This window comes from Alternaria arbusti (genome assembly GCF_024043155.1).
Source record: "Alternaria arbusti strain BMP 1465 chromosome Unknown scaffold_1, whole genome shotgun sequence".
Classification (NCBI taxonomy): Eukaryota; Fungi; Ascomycota; class Dothideomycetes; order Pleosporales; family Pleosporaceae; genus Alternaria; species Alternaria arbusti.
This window is the reverse complement of record NW_026249941.1, coordinates 1,635,964-1,659,030: the sequence shown is the minus strand read 5'-3', so window position 1 is coordinate 1,659,030 and position 23,067 is coordinate 1,635,964. Positions and strand designations below refer to the sequence as shown.

At 52.4% G+C, this 23,067-nt stretch overlaps 12 protein-coding genes across 12 annotated transcripts; 4 read left to right on the top strand and 8 right to left on the bottom strand.

Moving 5' to 3' along the window:
• Positions 1–39: 39 nt before the first annotated feature.
• Positions 40–683, bottom strand: J4E86_000594 (uncharacterized protein; the record flags this gene model as incomplete). The annotated part of the gene is made up of 4 exons (XM_051441167.1): positions 40–72; positions 120–444; positions 542–592; positions 667–683. The coding sequence occupies 4 exons, from the start codon at positions 681–683 to the stop codon at positions 40–42; spliced, it is 426 nt and encodes a 141-aa protein (XP_051307338.1).
• Positions 684–2,183: 1,500 nt separating this feature from the next.
• J4E86_000593 (uncharacterized protein) lies at positions 2,184–4,064 on the top strand (the record flags this gene model as incomplete). Its single annotated transcript, XM_051441166.1, has 1 exon — positions 2,184–4,064. One exon carries the CDS (start codon positions 2,184–2,186, stop codon positions 4,062–4,064), a length of 1,881 nt encoding a protein of 626 aa, XP_051307337.1.
• Positions 4,065–4,157: 93 nt separating this feature from the next.
• Positions 4,158–5,402, bottom strand: J4E86_000592 (uncharacterized protein; the record flags this gene model as incomplete). The annotated part of the gene is made up of 1 exon (XM_051441165.1): positions 4,158–5,402. One exon carries the CDS (start codon positions 5,400–5,402, stop codon positions 4,158–4,160), a length of 1,245 nt encoding a protein of 414 aa, XP_051307336.1.
• Positions 5,403–6,049: 647 nt separating this feature from the next.
• J4E86_000591 (uncharacterized protein) lies at positions 6,050–8,551 on the bottom strand (the record flags this gene model as incomplete). The annotated part of the gene is made up of 3 exons (XM_051441164.1): positions 6,050–7,699; positions 7,751–8,094; positions 8,143–8,551. 3 exons carry the CDS (start codon positions 8,549–8,551, stop codon positions 6,050–6,052), a joined length of 2,403 nt encoding a protein of 800 aa, XP_051307335.1.
• A 42-nt stretch (positions 8,552–8,593) lies between these two features.
• On the bottom strand, positions 8,594–9,655 carry J4E86_000590 (uncharacterized protein; the record flags this gene model as incomplete). Its single annotated transcript, XM_051441163.1, has 1 exon — positions 8,594–9,655. The coding sequence occupies one exon, from the start codon at positions 9,653–9,655 to the stop codon at positions 8,594–8,596; it is 1,062 nt and encodes a 353-aa protein (XP_051307334.1).
• Positions 9,656–11,031: 1,376 nt separating this feature from the next.
• Positions 11,032–11,627, top strand: J4E86_000589 (uncharacterized protein; the record flags this gene model as incomplete). The annotated part of the gene is made up of 2 exons (XM_051441162.1): positions 11,032–11,456; positions 11,516–11,627. The coding sequence occupies 2 exons, from the start codon at positions 11,032–11,034 to the stop codon at positions 11,625–11,627; spliced, it is 537 nt and encodes a 178-aa protein (XP_051307333.1).
• Positions 11,628–11,760: 133 nt separating this feature from the next.
• Positions 11,761–13,008, bottom strand: J4E86_000588 (uncharacterized protein; the record flags this gene model as incomplete). The annotated part of the gene is made up of 1 exon (XM_051441161.1): positions 11,761–13,008. One exon carries the CDS (start codon positions 13,006–13,008, stop codon positions 11,761–11,763), a length of 1,248 nt encoding a protein of 415 aa, XP_051307332.1.
• Positions 13,009–14,002: 994 nt separating this feature from the next.
• On the bottom strand, positions 14,003–15,541 carry J4E86_000587 (uncharacterized protein; the record flags this gene model as incomplete). The annotated part of the gene is made up of 1 exon (XM_051441160.1): positions 14,003–15,541. The coding sequence occupies one exon, from the start codon at positions 15,539–15,541 to the stop codon at positions 14,003–14,005; it is 1,539 nt and encodes a 512-aa protein (XP_051307331.1).
• Positions 15,542–16,375: 834 nt separating this feature from the next.
• J4E86_000586 (uncharacterized protein) lies at positions 16,376–18,010 on the top strand (the record flags this gene model as incomplete). Its single annotated transcript, XM_051441159.1, has 1 exon — positions 16,376–18,010. One exon carries the CDS (start codon positions 16,376–16,378, stop codon positions 18,008–18,010), a length of 1,635 nt encoding a protein of 544 aa, XP_051307330.1.
• A 94-nt stretch (positions 18,011–18,104) lies between these two features.
• Positions 18,105–19,244, bottom strand: J4E86_000585 (uncharacterized protein; the record flags this gene model as incomplete). Its single annotated transcript, XM_051441158.1, has 1 exon — positions 18,105–19,244. The coding sequence occupies one exon, from the start codon at positions 19,242–19,244 to the stop codon at positions 18,105–18,107; it is 1,140 nt and encodes a 379-aa protein (XP_051307329.1).
• A 733-nt stretch (positions 19,245–19,977) lies between these two features.
• J4E86_000584 (uncharacterized protein) lies at positions 19,978–20,824 on the bottom strand (the record flags this gene model as incomplete). Its single annotated transcript, XM_051441157.1, has 2 exons — positions 19,978–20,258; positions 20,308–20,824. The coding sequence occupies 2 exons, from the start codon at positions 20,822–20,824 to the stop codon at positions 19,978–19,980; spliced, it is 798 nt and encodes a 265-aa protein (XP_051307328.1).
• A 970-nt stretch (positions 20,825–21,794) lies between these two features.
• J4E86_000583 (uncharacterized protein) lies at positions 21,795–23,004 on the top strand (the record flags this gene model as incomplete). Its single annotated transcript, XM_051441156.1, has 3 exons — positions 21,795–21,885; positions 21,942–22,417; positions 22,471–23,004. 3 exons carry the CDS (start codon positions 21,795–21,797, stop codon positions 23,002–23,004), a joined length of 1,101 nt encoding a protein of 366 aa, XP_051307327.1.
• Positions 23,005–23,067: the final 63 nt, after the last annotated feature.

Below are 23,067 nucleotides of genomic sequence, written 5' to 3'. Positions count from 1 at the left end.
AAACCCATGAATGTGATCGAAAGCAGGAAAAGAGACACCTCACATGACGACACCGGAGTTGGAGGCGATACGCTGGATGCTGTTAGTGTTGATTCTTTTGGGGGCGGGTGCACACGTACCGGCCACAGCTCAGCGGCCTCCTTTGCGACGGGTCCAGTGATGGCGGAGCCCTTCATTTCACCCTTGGGGTTGACAATGACACCGGCGTTGTCCTCGAAGTACAGGTAGATACCGTCTGCTCGCCTCCATGGCTTGCTCTGGCGGACAATGACGGCGGGCATGACCTTCTTCCTCAGCTCGGGCTTTCCCTTCTTGACGGTCGCCATGACCATGTCACCGGCACCACCAGCGGGCAGGCGGTTAAGACGCGCACCGATACCCTTGACGGAGATGATGTACAGGTTGCGGGCACCGGAGTTGTCGCAGCAGTTCATGACGGCGCCGCTGTGCATCTATTAGCCTGTATTCCCTGTGTGCCTTGTATGCGTGTTCGCGAACGGAAAGGTTTTCGGCGGAGCGATCGCATCGGGGTCAAACGTACACTGGCAGACCAAGAGTCATCTTGAGCTTGTTACCGGAGGTAGAACCTCGACTGCACACACGTTAGCCGGCATTCCTCTGCATGACAGCCTCAAACTGCCCAATTTGTCGCTGAGGACTACGTACCCGCGCTTTCCAGACATTTTGGTAGATTATCGGGGGGATATTCGATTTGGGCGGGTTTCGGGTGCGTCGTCGCTGGAGTTGTCGTGAGCGTCGTGAAGTTCGGCAAGTGGGTTGGCAACGACGAAATTCGTGTGGGCGCACGGACCCCGCTAGCGTCATCTTTTGCTTCTCGAGACCAACACCAACACCAACACCAAGACTGCTCACACTACATTTGGGGATGCCCATACCTCCAAATATAGGCTTGCGCTGTCATATTTCAGTGTCTTTACGAATCATGATCTCTACGTGTTCCCTTCCGTTCGTGGACTTGTCGTGGCTGCGAGCATGACCTGTTCAAAAACCACGAAATCCGCCATGCTTTGAAGCGAAAGGAGCTGCAAACACTCAGACTGTGCTTTGACTGGTGCCAACATATGCCCGTTCGAAACAAGAAATATGGAAATCTACCATTCATCGAGAATCTCCTCAGTCAATGGGCCAGCGCGACATCCTGACAGCGCGAGCTGCACTTTCTTGTCAGGATCGAGGCGACCAGACAATCGAAAAAAGTCCGTCACAGGTCAAAGTTGGAACAGATGCATGCATTAAACAGAAACCTACCTCAGGTCTCCAAGTTCACCTGTAGTCCACAACTTTAGCCCCTCTTCTTTGATCTCTCAAGAACTCGGTTCTGAAGGTGGGTGGTCAAATGAAGTCGAAAGCACGACACATCCTTGACATGAGCCCGTCTTGATACCGAGATGTTACGCGGATTGAGCAGCTCAAAGTCAAGCTGTTTGGTAAAGACATATCGCAGGAGCAGGATGCTGCATGAGCGAATGTGATAGCTAGTCTGATGCACCTGACTCAGACGTTTCGTCCCTTGTCTTGGCAGCAAGTCTGTTGGCGGAGACTGAGAAAACATTGCTATGGGCACTCGATTCATCCGATCATCTATCCGCGAAGTTTCGGTTGTCAGTTGGCGGTGTCGCGCAATGATAGACCGAGGGTTGAACACGCGTTGACCTGCCGGCACAAACAGGGAACATCTAAACCCTGGAAGTATGCTCTGCGGAGAACATGCTAATCTTGTTCGCGTAAGGCCGGCGAAGCAACAACGTGAACGACCACTCAGAAACCCCGAGACTTGCTAGGACCATAAGCCTGATCAATTCATGACATGAAAAGCAACGTTGGAGCTTAGACGTTGCATCCCGCTCGTCATCACAACAAGCTCGACCCCGCAAGCCCCCGCAAAGCACCCAGGCACTACCGAAATTGGGCCCGACCGAACTCGACCGAGGAATTCAATCCGCCAAACCCCGGAAAGGGATCAAGGCCGCACCACGCCCTTCGTATTAAATCACGACGGGACTAGGGCTGCGAGATTTTGCGAAGCGACAAGCGATTGTACATGCCGATGACGATGAGTACCACCGTCAGAATCAGCCCCACGGTCCGATTGAAAAGCCACAGAGGTATAAAGAGCTCTGCAGAGGATACCAAGATGTATCAAGCGTTCCTTGGCCATCATCATGAAGCCTCAAGCACTTCTTGCGTATGGCGCTGTGGCTCTCGCCCAGCAAGTCTACGTTCCTGCTGAAGGGCCTGTCTCGCGACCGCAATGCTCGGCAAATCAAACATATGCGACTGCACTGCCCTCGTATACCTTCAGAGAGTTCAGCTTCACACAGACCGAGACTGTTCGTACAGCAACATCTGCCCCAGCTCCCACTACCACTACTACCTATGCACCACCGTACGCGTCGCTCAGTAGCTTGGTGCCAAATCTGACGACAACACAATGGGGCAACTGGAACTCAAATGCCACCGCATCACCGACCGACTTGGGGAACCCATACGGAAACGCATCCTGGACAGCTCTCTGGACGACCGTGCCATGGGTCAACTTCACGACCGGGATGTACTCTACAACAGTTGAACCGACGCCAGTACCGACCAGCGAGCTCATTCTGCCACCACCTGAGCCACTGGTACCCCAGCAATGCTACTCCTTCCCTGCAGACTTCATGCTTGGCGTGGCGGCATCAGCTGTCCAAATCGAGGGAGCCGTCGCAGATGAGGGACGGACACCCGTTCACAACGACGTTGCTGCCTTGAACAACCCGGGCCAAGCGCCGAACTGGATCGCGAACGAACACTACTACTTGTACAAGCAAGACATCGAACGAATTGCTGCCATGGGCATCAAGTATTACAGATTCTCCATTCCTTGGACTCGAATTCTGCCGTTCATCTTACCAGGCACACCAGTCAACAAGCAAGGTCTCTCGCACTACGACGATCTTATCAACTTCGTCTTGGAAAAAGGCATGCATCCCGCTGTCATGCTTTACCACAACGACTCTCCTTTCCAATATTACAACAACATCAGCGATGTCTTTATCAAGCCCGGAACTGGAGGCATTGGCTACCTGGACTCTTGTTTCCAATGTAGCTACAAGAATGTGTCGTGGGAGGATGCTTTCGTCGAATACGGAAAGATTGTCATGACACATTTTGCTGACCGTGTGCCAATCTGGTGGACCTTCAACGAGCCTCTCCTGGGTGCGCGGAACGGAAAATCTATCGATGCTGTCATCAAAGCTCATGCGAGACTCTACCACTTCTACCACGATGACATTGGTGGAACTGGAAAGATGTCGCTCACATTCAACGACAACTTTGGCGTCCCACGCAATCCAGGTGACCCCGCTGACGTTGACGCTGCCAATCACTTCAACTCCTTCCAGCTAGCTACCTTTGCCAACCCTATCTTCTTAGGAACAGACTACCCGGAATCATTCAAGAGTAGTGTTGATGACTACGTACCATTGAGCCGAGAAGATCTACAATACATCAACGGCACTGCAGACTTCTTCTCGATCCAACCGTACACTGCGACAGTAGTCAGCCCGCCGCCGAATGACACCATCGCTGACTGCGCTGCCAACATCACTCATCCCCTCCGACCTTACTGCGTAACTCAGAGCACTCTCACCACCACTGGCTGGGACATCGGATACCGCAGTCAATCATATGTCTATCTGACACCCAGCTATTTCCGCACCTACCTGAATTATCTCTGGAACACATGGCGTTCTCCGGTGGCCGTCACTGAATTCGGCTTCCCTGTTTTCGCCGAGGCGCAAAAAGAGCAAGCAGACCAGGAGTTCGACAGCCCAAGGAGCTGGTACTACCAGACGTATCTGAACGAAGGCCTGAAGGCGATTTGGGAAGACGGTGTCAATTTCATCGGCGCGTTTGCTTGGTCGTGGGCCGACAACTGGGAGTTTGGTGACTACGACCAGCAGTTTGGTATTCAGACTGTCAATCGCACGACACAAGTGCGAAGGTACAAGAAGAGTTTCTTTGATTACGTCGACTTTATCGAGAGTAGGAGACAGGCGGCGTAGGTACTGTAACATGTCTGAGCACGTTTGTATATGCAAAAGTCGTATCAATAGTGCGTAGATCCAGAGCTACCCAGCAATGTATGCTCACAGTCTCTAAAGACGACTCACAAATCCACTTCGATCCATCTTGACCAAGTACTCTGGTCCAATGTCCTCAACCTTTGTCACACCGGCAAGTCCCATACACAACTTGAACTCATCGCTCAGCAACCTCAGCGCCAATTCAACGCCTTCTTGCCCTTTGTATGCCAATCCCCAAAGTATCGGCCTGCCAACCCAGACGAAGTCCGCACCCAGCGCGAGTGCTTTGAATACGTCCGTTCCGTGTCTGATTCCTCCGTCAACGTGTACAGGAATTTTCTTCCCGGCTTGTGAATGCACAGCAGCAACGACTTCAGGCAACGCATCGATGGTAGCCAACGCGCCGTTGAGCTGTCTTCCACCGTGGTTCGATACAACGATACCATCGACGCCGTGGTGGCAGGCTAATAGTGCGTCTTCTCCTGTAGCTACGCCTTTCACCCAAACTTCCATCTCGGGGTGACATTGTTCTTTGAGCCAGGCGATGTCGCGTTCCCAGCATAATGTCGGGTTGGGTGCGTGCGTATGGAAGGAGATTGGACCTTTTGGCGGCTGTCTCTTGTTGGCGTCAGTGGCACTGGGTGTCTCGCTCCTCTTGCGCGACTCGTTCGCTTCCGTGTCTGGTGAGGTGATCTTCTCTTCGACCTTCACACCCTCGTCGTGTTTCTCGTCGCGGTTGAAGTTTGCTACTTTGAGGTGTTTCGGCAGCTTGAACTGGTTCCTTATCTCTAAGTTCCGGCGTCCGAGGACTGGGGTATCGACCGTGAGCATAACAGCTTTGTAGCCGGCTTTCTTGGCGCGTTGGATGAGCTTCTGGCTTTGGGTGCGCTCTTCGAAGAGGTAGAGTTGTAGGGCTCCGGGATGGTTGCCCAATGCGCCTTTCACGTCTTCAAGGCTGGTTGTGCTGAAGCTGCTCAGGCCCATCACGATATCCTTGTTGGCGCATGCGCGTGCGGTCGCCAGTTCACCGTCGTCGTGTGCGAGACATTGCATAGCGGTTGGTGCGACGCCGAGGGGTATGCTGTTCTTGTGTCCGAAAACGTTTACGGTCGTGTCGATAGCGGAGATGTCGCGAAGCACGCGTGGCCGAATGCGATACTTCTGGTATGCGTCAATGTTCTCGCGCAGCGTCGATCCAGAATCTGCACCCTCATTGTAGTAGTCGCGTGTCTGCTTGTCCATGCGCTCTGCGGCAAGCTTCTCGAGTTCGCCGATAGTAAGGCAGTTCAGATCGTGGGGAGTCTTCGTGTCCGACATTGTGATCGGTGGGGTAAGGCAAGACGATGCGACGGGTCGTGATACGATGCGAGTGTATATGAGCCTTTGGGGAGGACGACAAATTCGTCGGATATTGAAGGAGACCAGGGATCAGCCATCTTGTTCATTGCTTCGGCAAACCTATGTCTAATTCGGCTATAAGGTTGATGATGACGGCGACGATGTAGCGTGGGAGCTATGGCTTGCCGATCTCGGGTCGACGCGTCAACTTCCCGTTCGTGCGAACGTGGGATGAGCCAACGCGCGAGCGCTCCTACTTTCCATCATCGCAACGATCCGGTCGCGTCGCGACGCGATACAAGAAACCCGAGGCACCAGCATCTGCATAGTACGCAAATTTGGAGATACTTGAGCGGAGTGACAAATCTATTGAATGAGAGTACGAATCGAAGTCTAAGTAAAGCAAAAAGAGCACACGACAACGGGAAGATGACAAGGAATACCGAAGGACGAAAATACAAGACGCAACGCACGAAAACATAGGGAAAGAACCACCAGAGCAACAGAGAACCCAGAAACACCAACGCATACAGCTACAAAGGAGATCAAGCCAAGAAAAGGAAGACACCATACGTATTGGGAATCCATAGTCCCATAGCCTCTCACCGCACGATCCGAATCTCCTCTTACATCCAGAACATACCTTGGTCGAGGTTTGGGTGCCATGGGTTCAGCCTGAGCGGCTTACCGTTGTCATTTGGGTCGTCGTGGTAATTCTTGCCCCAGACTTCGGGAGAGTGCAAGAGCTTATCAACCATCACTCGTTTCTCGGATAAGATCTCGACGTCGGTGGGCTTGCGCTCTTTTCCGTTTCCGTCATGGTACGTGTCGTACTCAAAGATAGGATCGGCAAATTCATCCTCTGCCCAGTGACGAATGTAAGATCTGCCGCGGTCGCATAACCTATCCGCGGCGTATGCCGGGGTTGCGTACGAGACACCGGTCGTCGATCGACCAAAGGTGTAGCATAGCATCATCGTCAACTCCTGCAGGTTCGCGGTCCCAATGTCCGTGTCGTTCTGGAGTACGTAGTAGTGGGCTGAACGCGCGGTGCCTTTGATCGCAGTGTGAGACTGCAAGAAGAAGTTCAGGGGCTTAGGCGCCGTGACCACACTGTCTACAAGTAAGCCAGCTTTGATGTTGCCGTTTTGATAAAATCTGGATCCGGTCTGGGTCTTCTCTCGAGATTGGTATGTTTCGTTCTTGGTGGCAGCGTAGAATCGTGTATGGTGACGTTTGCTGACAACGAAGAAGCATATACTGAGGTCTTTAGCATTGCCTCCAGCATCAACATACGCCTCTCTGATCTGCGGGATCTCAGACTTCTCCACGTTGACAAACTGCGACTCAGAGACGCCGTCGCGATGAAACAAAATTCTGGTCGGAAGCTTGTCATCGTTACACAACCTCCAAGTCTCGAGCCGTTCTTTGACCATACTGCGGAGATTCACCTCATCGATCTGTTCTTGGCCACCAGCTTGAAGTCTCATCGAACCGCGATAGCTCATGAACTGAGCGTCAACAGTACCCACCACGGCGGCGATGCTGGGTGTACCAATCTTCGAGCCGTTGCCGGGATGGGTGACATCTGATCCCAAGATCATGGTGCTTCGTCTGGATTCCTCTCCACCTAGTAGCTTATCCAACATCTCGTTGTCAAGCCAGTGATTGTCCCCACCTAACTTCAAATTGACTTTGAGGGCTAAGTTTGAGAAATGCTGCCAACGATTGCCGGTCTTGTTATGATCATTGTTCCTGTCATCTTGGATTTTGCTGCCGATAGCGCAGATGGTGTGGTACCCTTGAAAATCGCCAGTCCGTTTGATCTTTGCGTATATGTCGAAGTCTTTCTCGGCCAATAAGACAAGGTTGCAGTCGTTCCGCTGGCACGCCGTGAACCACCATTTGAGGTATTCTTCGACATTTCCAGATTTCCCCAACTGATTATCATGGTCTCCAGGCGTGGTGTGAACATGGTGAGCACACAATTGCTCAGTGAAATCCTTTTTGACAATAGCCAATTTGAGTTCTTGACGACATCCCGGCAGCCCGACGACGTGAAGGGTTTTCAGCGTTCCAGGCTTAATGAATGCTGCGCCTTGAAGATTCCAAGCTGATCGGTCGACGTGGATAATTGGCTGGAATTTTGTATGAGGCTGTGTACTGACGGTGTGTTCGACGTCGGGGTCACCGCGCTTCTCGTACGACAGACGGGGAAGTTTCAAAGATCTGGCGGCCAATGATATCAGTTTGTTGTCGAGCTGAAAGCCTTGATCCTGGCGAACTGTAAGTCAGCGATCAAAAGCTCTTGCGCCATTGGAACTTACGAGATACTTCCTGCTAGTCGTGTCTTTTTGATCCTCGATCTGATCTTTGAGACCAAGGATCCGCAGGCCCTCTTCATCAATCAGAGCTGCGTTCTCCGCGGGTAAGTGCAAAGCATGCCTCATCATCTCGGCAGTATGCTTCGGGTTCATCTGCCCTGTCATTGGCTGAAAAGGCAGGATCTCGAGTAAACAAGCAGGGATCCACTGAGCGCCGTCCAAGGTCTGCTGACGCATAAATGCTAGTTTGCCTGCATCTTTCGATCTAGATGATTGAACGCGCTTGCCGACATTGACACATAGAAGTTGAGCAGGTGACAGGCTACCTGGTATTCTTGCTTTCATTTCTACAGCTGTTAGCGTGATATAACATGGGGAGTCTGAGATTCTCTCACTGTTGAAGTATTGGATGACGGTGGTACCATTATCCGTTGGGCTGACGTCAACCTTGGCGCCTTTGTCGTTAGCAAGGACTATGAAGAACTTCTGCTCGCTCGCAGGCAAACCAAATTGTTGAAAGACTTTCGTGCGCGGGAGTTCGTCGTTCATCGAGAATCCAGCATCCTTGGTCTCTTGGAACTCTTGTCGTCGGTATATCAGCCTGACGCGCTTGCCCCTCAACATTCTCTCGACAGTATTTTGACTGAGCGACGTAGTCAACAAGTCCGAGACCAGTATTGGAGGTAAAAAGGCCGTTGTCGCTGCATTGATATTGAGCACGGGACCTAGCGCTCCGGGCCTTATCGACATGTAGTAACCGCGGACTGCGCGCAAGCCCAGGCTGTTGGAGTTCTTATCGACCATTTCTGTGAAACCTCGATCAAGGTAGAACTTGTTCGCACCAAGCTAGGTAATCGGTCGGTCCTCCGCTTCGTTGTGCTTGCGGACACATTTCGCAACATGAGCATTCAGAGCCCGAATGTAGTCGGCGCTTTTGGTGATGTGTTCCTTACGAAGGACGTCGTCGATATCGCTCAAGACTACACCTTTCCTCACAGTTGCGTATACGTCGTCATATGTTCGACCATCAAGGAGTTTGCAGTCAAAATTTGCCGTGTCCCACTCCTCCTGATCTCCGTGAGGACCCTCGAGAGCAGTGTCGCACCAAAGACTCTTATAGTTGGTTGCCCATATCTTCCGGTTCTTGTCCAGTTCCAACACATCTTCCTCGATCATCGCATCGAATACACGTCCGATCTCTTGTCGCTTGTTGAGCTCTACGCGGGCGTTGGGCTTCTTTGGGTCGCGACTTGGTCTATAGAATGTCAAGGCATATGTAAAGAGTTGAGAAGGTACCTTGCGCACTCGCACATAATTGGTGATCACTTTGAACTCGCCTTCCGCCGGTTCTGGACCTTCGTGCTGTGTTGCGGCGTTCGCTAGGCCATCTTTGGGTATATTAGCCTGGACATTCTGGGCTTTTGTCTCGTCTTTTGTGTAAATAAGCTTGCCAACATTCTCAGTCTCGATAGGCGTTCTCTTCTTGACGGGCGTCGCGGGCTTTTCGTTCAGTGCGCTGCTGGATGCGGGGTCTTCTGGAATAGCAGACTCAACCTTCTGAGGTTCGCTTTTCATCTTATTGTCTGGTTTGGGTTGATTCTGTGCGACAGGCTTGCTTACTTGCTTGACAGGAGTGTATGTTCCGTCCGCAATGAGCTTGGCACGTTCGGTCTGAAACAACTTCTCGACACCCTGCTTGTCCGCGAAATTACCAAGACCCTTCGACCAGAGCTTGGAATTGGCTTTGGCGTTGCATTCGTTGATATGACCATGGCTGAACTCATCGCATCTCATGCACTTGTTTCCGGTGAACTTGGGTGCTCTAATTTCGTCAAGCAACTCAGACTTCGTCACGTCGTTAAGCTGTTTGCCTGCTGGGGCTTTGCTGCCGCTTTTCTTGGGTGGCATATCGATCGGACTGGGGCGTTGTCTGCAACGAGTACCAAGAAACGAGCTTGATGTGAAGATGAACCAATGCCGGTAAAGTGAAGCTCTGGGTGTGGTGGCTTACTTTCAGTACCGGCACAGGATCATTATATGTCGGTGCCGATCGACCCAAACTGCTAAGCAAGCAGGATACAATTGTGTGGCATGTTTAGTAGATTAGAAACAAAGGATCGACTTGCCTTTGAACAAGCAATTTGCGGATGTCAATTGTAAAACGTTCGACTATCCATCATCCGTGTTGTCTGATCATGCAAAACATTGACCGATACTCATGGGTCATGGGCCCTGCTCGCTTAAAACAGATTGCACTTTGAGCAAGCGCCCATCATTACGCGGAGCGCAAGTTGACTTGGTGGTTGTAAGATGTAGGATTAATGACAACCAACTGGTATCTGTATATTGCTCTAAGATCAGAAAACTTCGTCCTACCGGCTGACTCGCTGGAACAAGATCGCTGACTTTACCTGTGACGCTCGTCAGGCTTAGTCCAATGCTGGCTTAGTAGTTGACCTGATCAGAGTACGGTCAGTCATTTCTTCACGTGTACTGCGAGGAATATCGACCTGATTGTTATATGCGCCCTATCTCATCGCAGCCTGGTTGCCGGCACGCGTGATCCCCATTCTATATTGGTAGTGACGACTGCTTAGGCTGATCTGAATGTTTAGAACATGCTGCACCGAGAGACAAGACTTTGGAGCTTCACGAAGAAAGCGCACGAGCGTTCGTCCGTAGGGTTGTCGCACAAGGAAAGCAAGGCGCACTTTCCTCACGCAGAGAGGTCTGATACGATCGATGTCAGGCATCCCAAGGGCTAAACCGCGCGGAACTCTGCGACTTTTGTCAGCACACTCATATATCTGAACCAAGGCAATAGCCCAAGGAAAGGGCGCATATCGAACATAGTGGCCCTGCGTCGCGTGTAGTCTCACCGCAGTCGCGCATCTCGCGTGTTGATGCCTCGCGGCCGACGGCGCGAAAGTGGGTCCGGTCAATCGCGTCACGACCTGATTGGTCAATCACCGGGGCCCACCAGATTGCAACCCACCCGCTTTGTAATCCAGGCCGTAATCACCGCCAGTCGTGTAACCATGCGAGTACAAATCGGGTCCGCTTTGGGATGAACGGTGGAGTGCTGATGCCAAGTGGAGCGTAGTGAGCTTGATGTTCAGTGTACGGAGAGAAGGTGCGAGATAGACAGAAGTGGAACATAAATAGTCGACTACCCCGCCAGGGCATCTACTAGCATCAATCAACTTCATCAACAAAACAAGAAATTGAAACTGCAATTATTCCCCCTTTCAACACTTCCTTCTATTTACAAACTACCACCCAAAATGGCTCTCTCATTCCACAAGGTCGCCATCGCTCCCGTCATCACCGGCCTCAAGAACGCACACTTCTTCATCAACAAAGGCTACGAGCACGCCAAAGCCACCGACCCCAATGACTTCCTCACTGCATCTATCCACCCAGACATGAAGGACTTCCGCTACCAAGTCTACCGTTTCACTGACGCCGCCAAGTTCATTCCTTCTCGCGTGAACCCTGCCTTGGAAGGCATGACTCTGCCCGACGAGGAGCAGACCTTCTCCGAGTTACTGGCTCGCGTCGAGAAGACTATCAAGTATCTTGAGGGCTTCTCGGAGAAGGACTTCGAGGGTAAGCATGATGACGAGGTTGTCGTCAAGTTTGGCGGTGTCAAGCAGATGAGGCTGCCGGCACTGGATTATGTCACAAAGTTTGCGCATCCGAACATGTGGTAAGTGAAGATTCGCTTGAGGGTTCAGGCTCGTGATGAGGTTTTGCTGATGTTTGTAGGTTCCACATCGTGACTGCGTATGACATACTGAGGATGAAGGGCGTTGATGTTGGAAAGATGGATTTCTTGAACGGTACGGGCGCCATCAAGATCGAGGACGTTTCGCAGTAGTGGAGCTGGACTTAGATGTATGGCCATGCGCTGAAAGCGATGGGTCAGTCCGCGCAAAAACATAGTATCGCGCTAGCAATGAAGATGAATTATATAAGTCGCTTTCTTCCACTACGTTCTTCACCCTGGATCTTCAGTCGACGACTATATCAGCGACAAGTGCATCCATCGCCGAGCTATGCGTGCTTGCATTCGCCGGAGTGACCCATGGCCCTCCCCAGTTCACGCTGAATACAGGTAAACCGTCAACCGTCACCGCTCTATCCCGTTCCCAAATAGACGCCGCATTTACGTGGATAGCGTTTGCGAACACCTTTTCCGGTGCCACAGTATGAAGTTTGACCAGATTACGCATGAAAATGCCCTTGAACTGGGCGCCATCGGCACCACAGTTCGGCTCGCATTCGTCGTGTAGAACGCTATTTTCGTCCGAAAGCGCGACAAGTGCCGCATTCGCGATTCCCGATGCGAGAACGAGGTATGCGGAGTGGGGTGAGCTTGAAGCTTGGTAAAGTTCGACAAAACCTCCCAAGATTACACCCTGGTTGTATGACCAAACAGTCTTGTTGTTATTGGCACAATCCTCCGTCAATCCATCGTTGATGGTACCACCTTCGTTGATCATACCACTTCCAACGAACCAATTCAGACTTTTCTCCGCCCAATACAAGTACAGAGTCTTCTTTTTATCGTCGTGGACGCGGTTGGCCAGATGCGCAGCTGTACTGAAGAAGAGCTCATTAGCGATCGCGTTTACGTAGTCCCTTTCCCAATTCCAGTATATACCGCCATAAGAGCAGTAAGTACCCCAGGTGCGCGATACAGCGAGGAATATGCCTTCCGCGAGGGTGAGATAAGCGGCATCGGCGGTGACGTCGTATGCATTGATCCAGGCTAACGCCCACCAGAGATCATCGTCGTAGTAGCCGTCCAGCCAGTCATGAGAATCTGGCCTGGTGGGATAGGACCCCCCATTATCGTACCAGCCAAGCGGATAGAATGTGTGAGGCTCGTTGGTATCCGGATCGAGTATCTTCGTGTAACCAGTCTGATGGCAAGTCGTGTTGCCGACAGTTGGTGTTGTGCTATAAGCACATAGCTCATCAATACTCGCGTCTGGATTTTTGATCGGCGCCTTTAGCAACGCAGTCGCAAAGACATTGCTTGCCAGGTCCTGCAATTCTTCATCTTCAGTATCTGATTTCGCGTAGTCGCCAATCATTGTCATGATATTCGCACCATTCCACCACCCAGTCGACTCCCATAGGCCGGTAGTTGTGTTATACCACAATTGTAGAGCTTCAAGCGCGAGTTTTGTGCGCCCCTTGGGATCGAATACGTCGTTGCTGTCGCTTTGCGCAGATGCTTTAGTAATGAACATAAGGCTGGGAAGGAGCAGATGGAGTAAGGATGTGGAAAGCATGGCGAATGCGGACTTTAGAAGCCGTACACCTTGAGGCTACGCGAAAGCGATGATACAAAACAATATTCCAGACGATGTTCAGGCTATGAACAACGTTTGAATAGTAAGCCAATATGGGCGGGGCTTGCAAGTACCCTCCGTCGAAGTCCGAGAACGGCAACACCCGCATGCGCTAATGTACTTGCAAGAGCGAGCATACACAGGGTAAGCCGCGAAAGGCGGACGCTGCGCCTATTCTCGTGAAAGAAGATCCATGTGGTCTTACCTCTGCGCGAGCAACGGTACCTGCTTTCCATCAAGCTGGTGTACGCGTTCTGTTGTTTGCACATCCAGAGGTGCTGATAATTGATTGGAGAAAAGTAAACGCGTCGAATGTACCGTGCACAGCGTATATGCGACCCATCCGAGTTGGATTCCGATGGCACGCCATATGCGCATGATGGAGTTTCGCACGGGAGCAGTACTTTGAAGATCTTGGCGTCAAAGCAGCTCGAAGCATAAAATAGGGCTTTGAAGTAACGCGAATATGCGACCCAAAACTCAATAAAGGTGGTAAGACAACCTGGGTAATGTGCCTTGCATGTTTCGAGAAGCCAACTGCTTGTATAACACGGTGCAGGCAGCTTGAGGTACCCGTGACGAATACCCCGCTACCGACCACCTGGGGATCGACCAGACTAGACTAGCTGATGCCTGCCATCGCACCCATCGATCTTGACTAGAAATGGTCTGTGGAACCCCAGCAGTAGATTGCTTCTTCGCAATGGGGATCCGACCGATGCGTGGGATGTGAGTGTCACAGCAGGTACACCCAACGATCTGGGTTTGCACTACCACCCAGGTAACGTTCCGCCTGCATGCTAGTAATCCGTCGCGGGCATATAGGTTCCCGGTCGCACGTTCGCATTTGTTGTTTCGCCCTTGATACTCTGTCTTTGGCCGCTGCACATACTCAAGCGATCAAAATGTCATTGCCCAGATCTTTAACCTCTTCCACCCAACAGTTGCCGGCACCAGGTCCAGCTGAGTCCTTGAAACGCCAAATAGCCTCCAACACGCGCTTGGACGTGTGAAGATAGCCCCAGAACATCTGCCCATAGAGTTCATCTAGTGTGTTCATGATCCACTCGCGCTGACTAGGGTCCTCCGACTCGGCACCAGCAAGGAACAATGGCCAACAGATAGATTTGAAGAGTGCATCTCCAGGCTCGAGATGCGAAATGTGGTTGACGACGTCGTCGGCGAGAGCGGTGAGGCTGACGAGGGCTGTGCCACTCGCGGGATCGAGAAGAGGGTTTGTGGAAGGTAGTACGCGAGCGAGATAAATGCAGACTGCCGATCGATGTGCCGACGCTATCCGAATTCGTTTCTGTATGTCATCGAACGGCGATGCACGCTCAAACTCAAAAGACCAGGCGATGGGATCGAAGTCGAGCGCTCGTTGCAGGAGTACTCCCACCTGCTCTTGGAGATATATGGGCGTGGTGGTCTCAGAAGGCGACCCATGACTATCCGGTAATGCGAAGGATTCGAGCATTACACGCAATAACGGTCCAGGGCAGGAAAGGTAGTTATTCGTTTCCGCGTAACGAAGAATCGGGTCCAACTCGATGGTTTCCGGGATCAACGCGGGAAGCGTCGTGAAGCTGAAAGTCGATCCGAGGATATGAAATACGAGGAAGTCTGAAAGAATCGTCTGGCGAAGTCTACTCATCGGTCGCTGTATATACTCTGGTTCACCCAGAAGTTTGATGAGCTTCAGCGCACCGTCCATATGCACTTTCCACTTATCTCTGCCCGACTCTACCAGAGCATAGTTGACAAACAGCAGGATAGTGATCAATATGAGGTCAATGTTCGAGGTGTTCACACAAGTCACGCTCTTCGCGAGTAAGGAGAGCGCTTGCTGCTTCGCCACGAGTGCGTCTCTATAAGACGACTTCAGCGGACCTCCAAACCGGCTCACAGCTTGGTAATATGCCATTACAGTCGGACTCCGCTCGCCTTGGTAAGCTGACTGGCCCATGGGGTTGCGGGTAATATTGAAGACGTGAAACGCCGAGTTTGCGACAATGATCTGCAAGAGCAGTGGGTAGGCAGAGGTCGCGGGGATAAGGTCGCGGATGGGATTCTGCCCAGGCTCATCGTACACAACCATGACTTCGCACAGCTGTGTTGCAAAGTGGTAGAGATAGTATCGCGAGTTGCGATCGAGATCGTTGACCAAAGGGTCTGTCATCTGTCGGTGCACGCCGGCAGTCATCGCCATCGTCTGATCTTGTTCCACTGCCGACATCCGGGCGAACTCTGGAACCGATTTCGCGGGTACGATTTCATATTCGGTTTCGGGGTATTGGTGTTGTTGCGATGAGCCCTCGTGCTCCCAAACCAACCTCGGCGGTACGTCGTGAGTCTTGGCTGCCCCTTCCGTCGCAACTGCAACACCACCAGCATCGTGCTCCATCTTCTCCTCATACCCCTTCCCCATCATCTTGCCCCGGCTCGCAACCCCGCGATTCCACACAAACAACTTGCCATAACCCAGACATTCCGTCCCGGCTGACAAACATTTCTGGCAGCTTGGCAGCGACCGGTCGCACCTCCATCGTCGCTTCCGGCAATTGTGGCACGCTTTGGTCGGAAGATTGAAGGGCGTCACGCTCATTGGATGGTCGCCATGCGAGATGTGTAGACGGTTGACTGTATTGAGGTGCGTGAGGTTTGGTGGGGTGGAGATCTTTCGCGTTGCTTGTGGCGGTCGAAGGGTCGGGTTCACTGGGTTACTAACGCCCTCAAGACTGATGTGGATGCAGGATTTCGTCACACCTGTCGGACTGCAGCTACAGAAACCGATGTTGACCGAGTGCGCAGCCCGAGGATGGAGCAAGCAAATCGCATGTCTCCGGGCGCTGACAAAGACGGGTTTAGGAGGGGAATTGCGCGCATGGTTCGCTTGACTTGCCGTTCGCCCCAGACCTTGATAGATCCGTCTAGGCTCGATGCAGCAGCCAAGACTCAATCTTTGCATCGACGGTCCACATCGTGACGGCTTTATGCTCAGACGTCACAGTCACCGCTAGGCTTTGCCTTTGGCTGTATGCTCTGAGGCTCAGCACCCGAGTAAATGTCTTCGATTACACATAGCAACAATGTCCGCGGTCATTTCGGAGTCCGGAAACAACATATAGAAAGAATGAGACTGTGATGGAATTGGGTCGTCTTCAAAGTTTTTGCCATATCGACTCATAGGACAAAACATCTAGATGGATTTATCATAACTTTCACTACACCTAATACCAGCCAGCCCGTCACGGGAACCACTACCATGTCCAACGACCCGATGGAGACTACCTCACATACCCCAAGCGACGCAATTCCATCCGACAATTCAGCCCCCATATTAGAAAAGGCCGAAGAAGGAAGCCCACCACAACATGGCGGCTCATACAGCCCATCTGACATCGAGCGACTCGGCCGCGAACGCCCCTCAGCCTTCCGCTCCCTCCCTCACGAGCTAGGTTTCTGCTTCGCCCTACTAGGCTCCATGTTCGTGGCCGAGTACATGATCTCCGGCTTCAACATCCTGTTGCCCGACCTGACCTCCGCCCTCGATATCCCATCCAACGCGCAAACATGGCCAGCCTCCGTCTTCTCGCTGGTAACAGGAGCTTTCCTACTGCCTTTTGGCCGGCTGTCTGATATGTTTGGAGGATACATTGTCTTCAACATCGGGTTGGCTTGGTTCTTGATCTGGTCGATTATAGCAGGCTTCTCACAAAACTATGTCATGCTTATCGTATGTCGAGCGCTGCAGGGTTTCGGTCCTGCAGCCTTCCTGCCTAGCGGAATCATGCTGCTGGGTTCTATCTACCGTCCTGGGCCGCGCAAGAACCTTGTCTTCAGCTTATACGGTGCCTTTGCGCCGGTGGGCTTCTTTACTGGTATCTTTTTCGCTGGTGTCGCCGCTCAGTTTATGAGTTGGGGCTGGTTCTTCTGGATAGGATCGATCATCCTCGCTATTGTGGCCGTTGCGTCGTACCTTTGCATTCCCAACCCGAGAGAAGAGAAAGAGAAGGCGAAACAGGAAGGAAAGGGGGTGAAGATGGATTGGTGGGGCACAGCGACTGTAGTGCCAGGTTTGGTCCTAGTGGTCTTTGCACTCACGGATGGAAGCCATGCACCACAAGGTTGGGCGACACCTTATATACCCGTCACCTTCGTAATCGGTTGGATCTTCCTGGGTTTATTCGTTTACATCGAAGGCTGGGTCGCTGAACAGCCTCTCCTACCCCCTGATCTATTCCGTGTCAAGGGTATGAAGCCACTCGCCCTTGCGCTGTTCTTCCAGTACGGCACCTTCGGCATCTTCATCTTCTATGCGAGCTTCTATATCGAACAGGTCGCCGGCGCCAGTCCTCTACTTACCGCCGCATGGTTCACACCTATGTGCGTTGGTGGACTGATCTTGGCGACCGTTGGCGGCTTGATTCTGCACCTCCTACCAGGCCGTATCCTCCTTCTCATTAGCGGTACCGCGTACATCCTATCGACACTTCTATTCGCCATTCTCCCTGTTGACTTCAATTACTGGGCTTACATCTTCCCCGCTATGATCTGCGCCACACTCGGTATCGACATCACCTACAACGTCGCCAACATCTTCATCACAACGTCGCTACCAAAAGCGCGTCAAGGGCTAGCGGGATCGTTCATGAACTCGCTGTTGTTCTTGGGTATCGCGGTGTTCCTCTCGTTTGCAGACCTCGCAGTTAGCGAAACGGAGGAGAGGGGGCGAAGGGGGAGTTACAAGGTAGCTTTTTGGCTTGCGACTGCGCTTGCTGGCGCAGGCTTGATCATCATGTTCTTGGGCGTTAAGATTGGAAAAGCGAAAAGTGATCTGACTCTTGATGAGAGGCAAGAGCTGGAGAGTGAGTTGGTGAGAAGGAACACGAATGAGTAATCAATCTTGTGGATTTCTATCGCCACTACTGCAGCGCTGGAAACTACAGTCGACATCGTCGCGCAGATGCTGAAGTCCATCGCCACGATACCCGTCAACGACCCATCTCCTCTTCACCTGGCGCAGCGGTCTTGTACGCCTTACGATAGATCGATGACGCCATCACACGCGGAAGTCCTTCGCTCACGGCAGTATCGTCACGTACAAGGCGGTTTCGCACTTCATGCACGTTCCCGCCACTCGGTATACCGCGCTTTCGGCAGAGCGCTGCTGCCCTGTAGTAATCGAGATCGGTGTAGTCTGAGTTACCGTGTAGAGGCTGTAGTGGTACAACGGTGCGAGCTTGCATTGATCGCTGGGTCGACAATCGTGGAGGGGATATGGAGATCAAGATCGCTCGGTTGGGTGCAATCCCAGAATGCAGATCGGGCTCTGTTCGGCTTGGGCGTTTGCGCGTGGGGCTGCTAAAGGGTGTCGCTGTAGACGGGGCGTCAGAGGGTAGGAGATCCGGAGTGTATCGGAATTGCGCTATTCGTTGCTTGAACGATGGTGGGGTTGCAGTTGGCAGAGTTTCTCTGATGGGTGATATCGCGAAGTGCTTCGAAGCGTTGGCTACAAATGCTTGTGTGTTTCCCTTCTGGTGATGATCGGTACGGCGTCCGTGTCCTGTGATTGTGGGAGATGCAGAACTGTCGGATGAACTGTCATCTATCTCGCTAGTATCGCCCATGTGTTCACCCCCTCGTGTAGCTAGACCGCGGTTTCCGTACGCTCCTGGTATCTCAGAATGTGGGTGGGTACCTTGAGTGTGCGGCAGGAAGTCTCTGTCGTCATCATCGACCTGATGTCCAGTTGGGTGACCCCAGAGATCGATGCGTCCCGCCTGATAGTCTTCCAAAACCATATCTTGTTCCTCGTCTCTGATTCTCCGGTGTTTCAGAGCAGTCTGCATAGCTGGCATCTCGTCGGCGTCCTCTCCCGTGTAGTCTGGATGGGTTGCGAGATAGTCTGTTGTGTACCTAACGCTGTGTACGTCTGACTTGTGGTTGGCTTTCGACAGCTCCGCGACCATGTGCTCGTCGATCACGCCGGCGTTCCATAGGTGGTGAGCATGTGCGGATAGCATAGCTTTCTCAGTCGCTGCGTGGCTGTCACCATAGACAGAGCGACTTGGCTCGACCGGCGCGTCTGGCGCGGCTTCCAATGTCGGCTTGAGCTTCTTCTTAGGCGGCATTGTTCTAGGGCGTGATAAAGCGAAGGCTGATCCCGATCCGAGTGTGCGTGTGGCCTGGCTTGCTGTGTCCGTAATGATGAATTGGCGGTAAGCGACGTGACTTCGGGAGACAAACAGGAATGCTGCATGTAGAAAGGGAGCAATAAAATGACGTAGCGGGACAAGACTTGTGCAGAAGTGAAAGGGTCGCGTCCACGAAGTTCCAAAGTTGTTTGAGCAACATGTTAGACACAATAACAATGGAGAATCACTCTGTCCACACTGCATGACGACATGTTTATGTGTATTCAAAATGCTCGGCTAAGCTTCACTGATGCCGAAATCGTCGTTCAATAGTGGGTGTGGTGGATAGTGCAATATGCGCTGCTAGTGTTCATGGCTTCAACATTTGAATCTACACGGCCCCCAGGATCGCTGAACATATCACCGAGTTAGTAAGTATGCGTACAAATTTCGGGCGGCCATAGCTACGAAGAGGCGAGTGTACACGGGGTGTAGTAATAGTGCTGATTAGGATGAGGCGACTGTCGAACGAAAAACAGGCCGACTTTCGTCGACGCGACTGACGCTTGCCTTATTGAGCCCAAGTTGAACGCGTCGCGTTCGCCAACCCGAGGCTCCAAATGCCTTGGGTCTTGCCAATTCCCTTTGCCTCTCTTGACCTCGCATTTATTCGGGTCATGTCGCGTACAGAGAGGCCGCATTCGGAACGGCGAGCAACAGGGTATTTGATTCACTCCAAAAAATTGCCTCCAGTCTTGGCAAGTATCTCGTCGTAGTAGCTTTGGAATGCCAGCCATCCCTTCTCAGGCGTCCCAACCTGCTTATATGTCTCGGCAGCCTCGCTGTCCGGTATGATCTTGGGCTTGTGTCCACTTCCAGCGGCCGCTGCATCTACAAGGAGTTGTGCTTGACACGTCTTGTCGAGGGAGAGGAACCAGAAGGCTGCTTCGTCGACGGACTTGCCCACGGTGAGGATGCCGTGGTTTTGGAGGATAGCTGCTTTGCCGTCACCTGTGCAAGTGATCAGTAGCGTAAAGCATGAATGTAGACAGGGTCATACCTAAGGCATCCGCAATCCTCTCGCCCTCTTCGCTGGCCAGCACGACTCCGCCAAACTGGTTGTATACGCCGTGGCTCTTGTAAAAGCGGATGCTGTCCTGGGTGATCATGTCCAGTTCCCTACCAAAGGCGCTAAAGGCCTTGCCATGTACGCTATGCGCATGACAGGCTGCATGTACGTCTGGCCGTCGCCTGTGTATGGCGCTGTGAATGGCAAAAGCCGCCGCGTTGATGGGTTGGTCGCCGTGCACCACCTCGCCTTCCTCGTTTACCAGTATCAGATCCGACACGCGTATCAGGGAGAAATGCGCCGACAATGGGTTGAGCCAGAAATGGTCGGTGAGTATTGGGTCGCGCACGCTGATATGGCCGGCGACACCTTCGTCGAACCCACGCGATGCAAAGATGCGATAGGCAGCCGCGAGATGCTGTTTACGGTAGAGGCGTTCGTCTTCGAGGCGTTCAAAGGCTGGGTATTTGCGGACTTTGAGGGCCTTGCCCGACTTGGTCCGGCCCATAGCTGCTACTGTCTGGTTGTCATTGCTTTCGGCGTGATCGACCCGCGTGCCTGCCGCAACGGACGCGTGCAGGTCCTTGGACGATGTTGTGAGCGCCCGAGTAATACGTCGTGGATAGAGCCATTGGGGGCGCCGTGTGAATGACCCTGCGACCCGCACAAGTGACGAAGGAAGAAGACGAGCTGTAGACATGGTCAGTGCAGTAGGTTAGCAATCTATGCAGTAGAAGAGTACAACGACTTCCCCGCCGGGTATGACATGAGGCATAGTTCGCTGCGCATCCCTGGGAGTCACTGGACGCGATTGGTGAGCTTCGCAAGAGAGGAGAAGATGGGCATCGGAGGTTAGGCCGAGGCTTGATGGGAGATGACATAAGCGGAACTCGCCCAACACTCGCTGACTCTCCAACACCAGAGCATTGTCGACTCTCGACTACCTCGATAGACTGACATTGCTGAAGTCGCCTCACAGCCATCTTTGCGTTTATCTCTTGCAAACAATACGCATTCTTCCGGATGGCACTGGAGAAGAATATGGACGCGACAAAGTGCAAAGCGCCTGTCCATCGGAATGCCACCAAATGACATAGAGGATGACCGCGGAGACAACTGTTGTTTCTGTCACCGACCTGTTGTCTCCCATCTATAATGTCTCACTAATTGGATTATATGAAGTCTAGGTTTGTCAGGCTGTTATGAGATGAGCGTAGTAAACCCTTCTGCGCCTGCCCTTTCACTCCCAGTCGCGGCCGCGCCTATCGCACAACAACACGCTACTGCTCTACTCCTTCCCTTCTCACCCGCTCACTCACCGCGCCAATTCCCTCGCCTCCAGGCAGCTGGGCCCACTTCCATGTCAGACTGGCGCCTGCGCACTATATCATTTCGCCTGCCCCTGCCCTCATCAACGCCCTGCCACGCTTCCACCTCCAACAGCAACCCGAGAATCAGCGCAATCAACCACGGCCAACATGAGGTGCACCTTCTCCCTCTTCTGCGCCTTCCTTGCGCTTCTCGCGCTTTCTCTCGCAGCCCCGGACGCCATCGACACCGACAGCCTAGGTGAGTGAGAAACCAGTCGATAAGCCCGCAATCGCTCTACTGACGTTGAAGAGCAGTCTCCTCCTCCGTTCAAGGAATTCCCCCAGGACCATCGATTGTCGGTACTTCTCCCGCCCCAGCTAGTTCCCAGGTATCATCAGAAGATACCCCGTCCGAAAACGATTTGCTCGCAGAGCTCCACGGCCTCACTAGCACCAACACAACGTTGTCGACTGCCAGCTCCGATGATAACGATGTCACGATCGCCTCCAGCAAGTGGTCCAATCTCAAAGACTGGTATCGAGTTGATGTTCGTTTCGGCGACCAGACAGTAGGAGGCACCCACTCTGGAACCTTCCAACTGGAACGGATGTATGAACGCGTCTACTCAACCCTCAAAAAGTGTAAAAAAGGGTCTACCCTAGACGATTGTTCTATCCGCAACACAGTTTTCAAAGACGGCGACAATGGTTACCGAACAGACTCGTCGATCATTCTCGAGATTGAGCACGAGTACTTCAATCCGGATGTACCAAATCTCCAAGATTTGGGAGTAAGCGCTACCGTACTCTAATTGGTCATATTCAAGCGCTAACACATGTATAGTACCGTATGATGGCTAGATTGTACCAGAAGATGACCGCAGTTCCCGAAAACTGCTTCCTAGTCTCGAACGACGGGAAGGGTCCCTTTAAAGACCATGAGGGTGGTGACAGAGACTTGTACTTTTGCACCATTCCAGCCAGGGCGCTCATCGCCTACCCAATCAACGGAGGTCCAGTTCAGATGGTTTTCAAAGTCAAACTGGAATGGGATCACAAGACAGACAACAAAAAATACAACTGCCGACATTTTACGGACGACGGCGTTGCAGAGTACGGAAGCGTACCGTTTCGCAACGGTTTCAATGAAGAAATCGCCAAAATGCACGGATGGAGAGCAGACCGAGTCGCCACCTGGGTCGACTGTTCCATCAAAGAATGCCTCGAAACTAATGCGAAGCGTGACGGCAAGGAATGGCAGGAGGAATACAAAGATACGTGCTTCCCGCGATGGGAACCGAGAGGGTGCGGCACATGGGATGAGGGTCCCAAGCCTGAATACCACTGTCCTCCCGAATACCAAGGGTCATTTGATTGATTGACCAAGGGTCATTTTAACTTGTTTTCAGATGTCGAGGTCTGGTTGGGCAGCCAAAGGCAG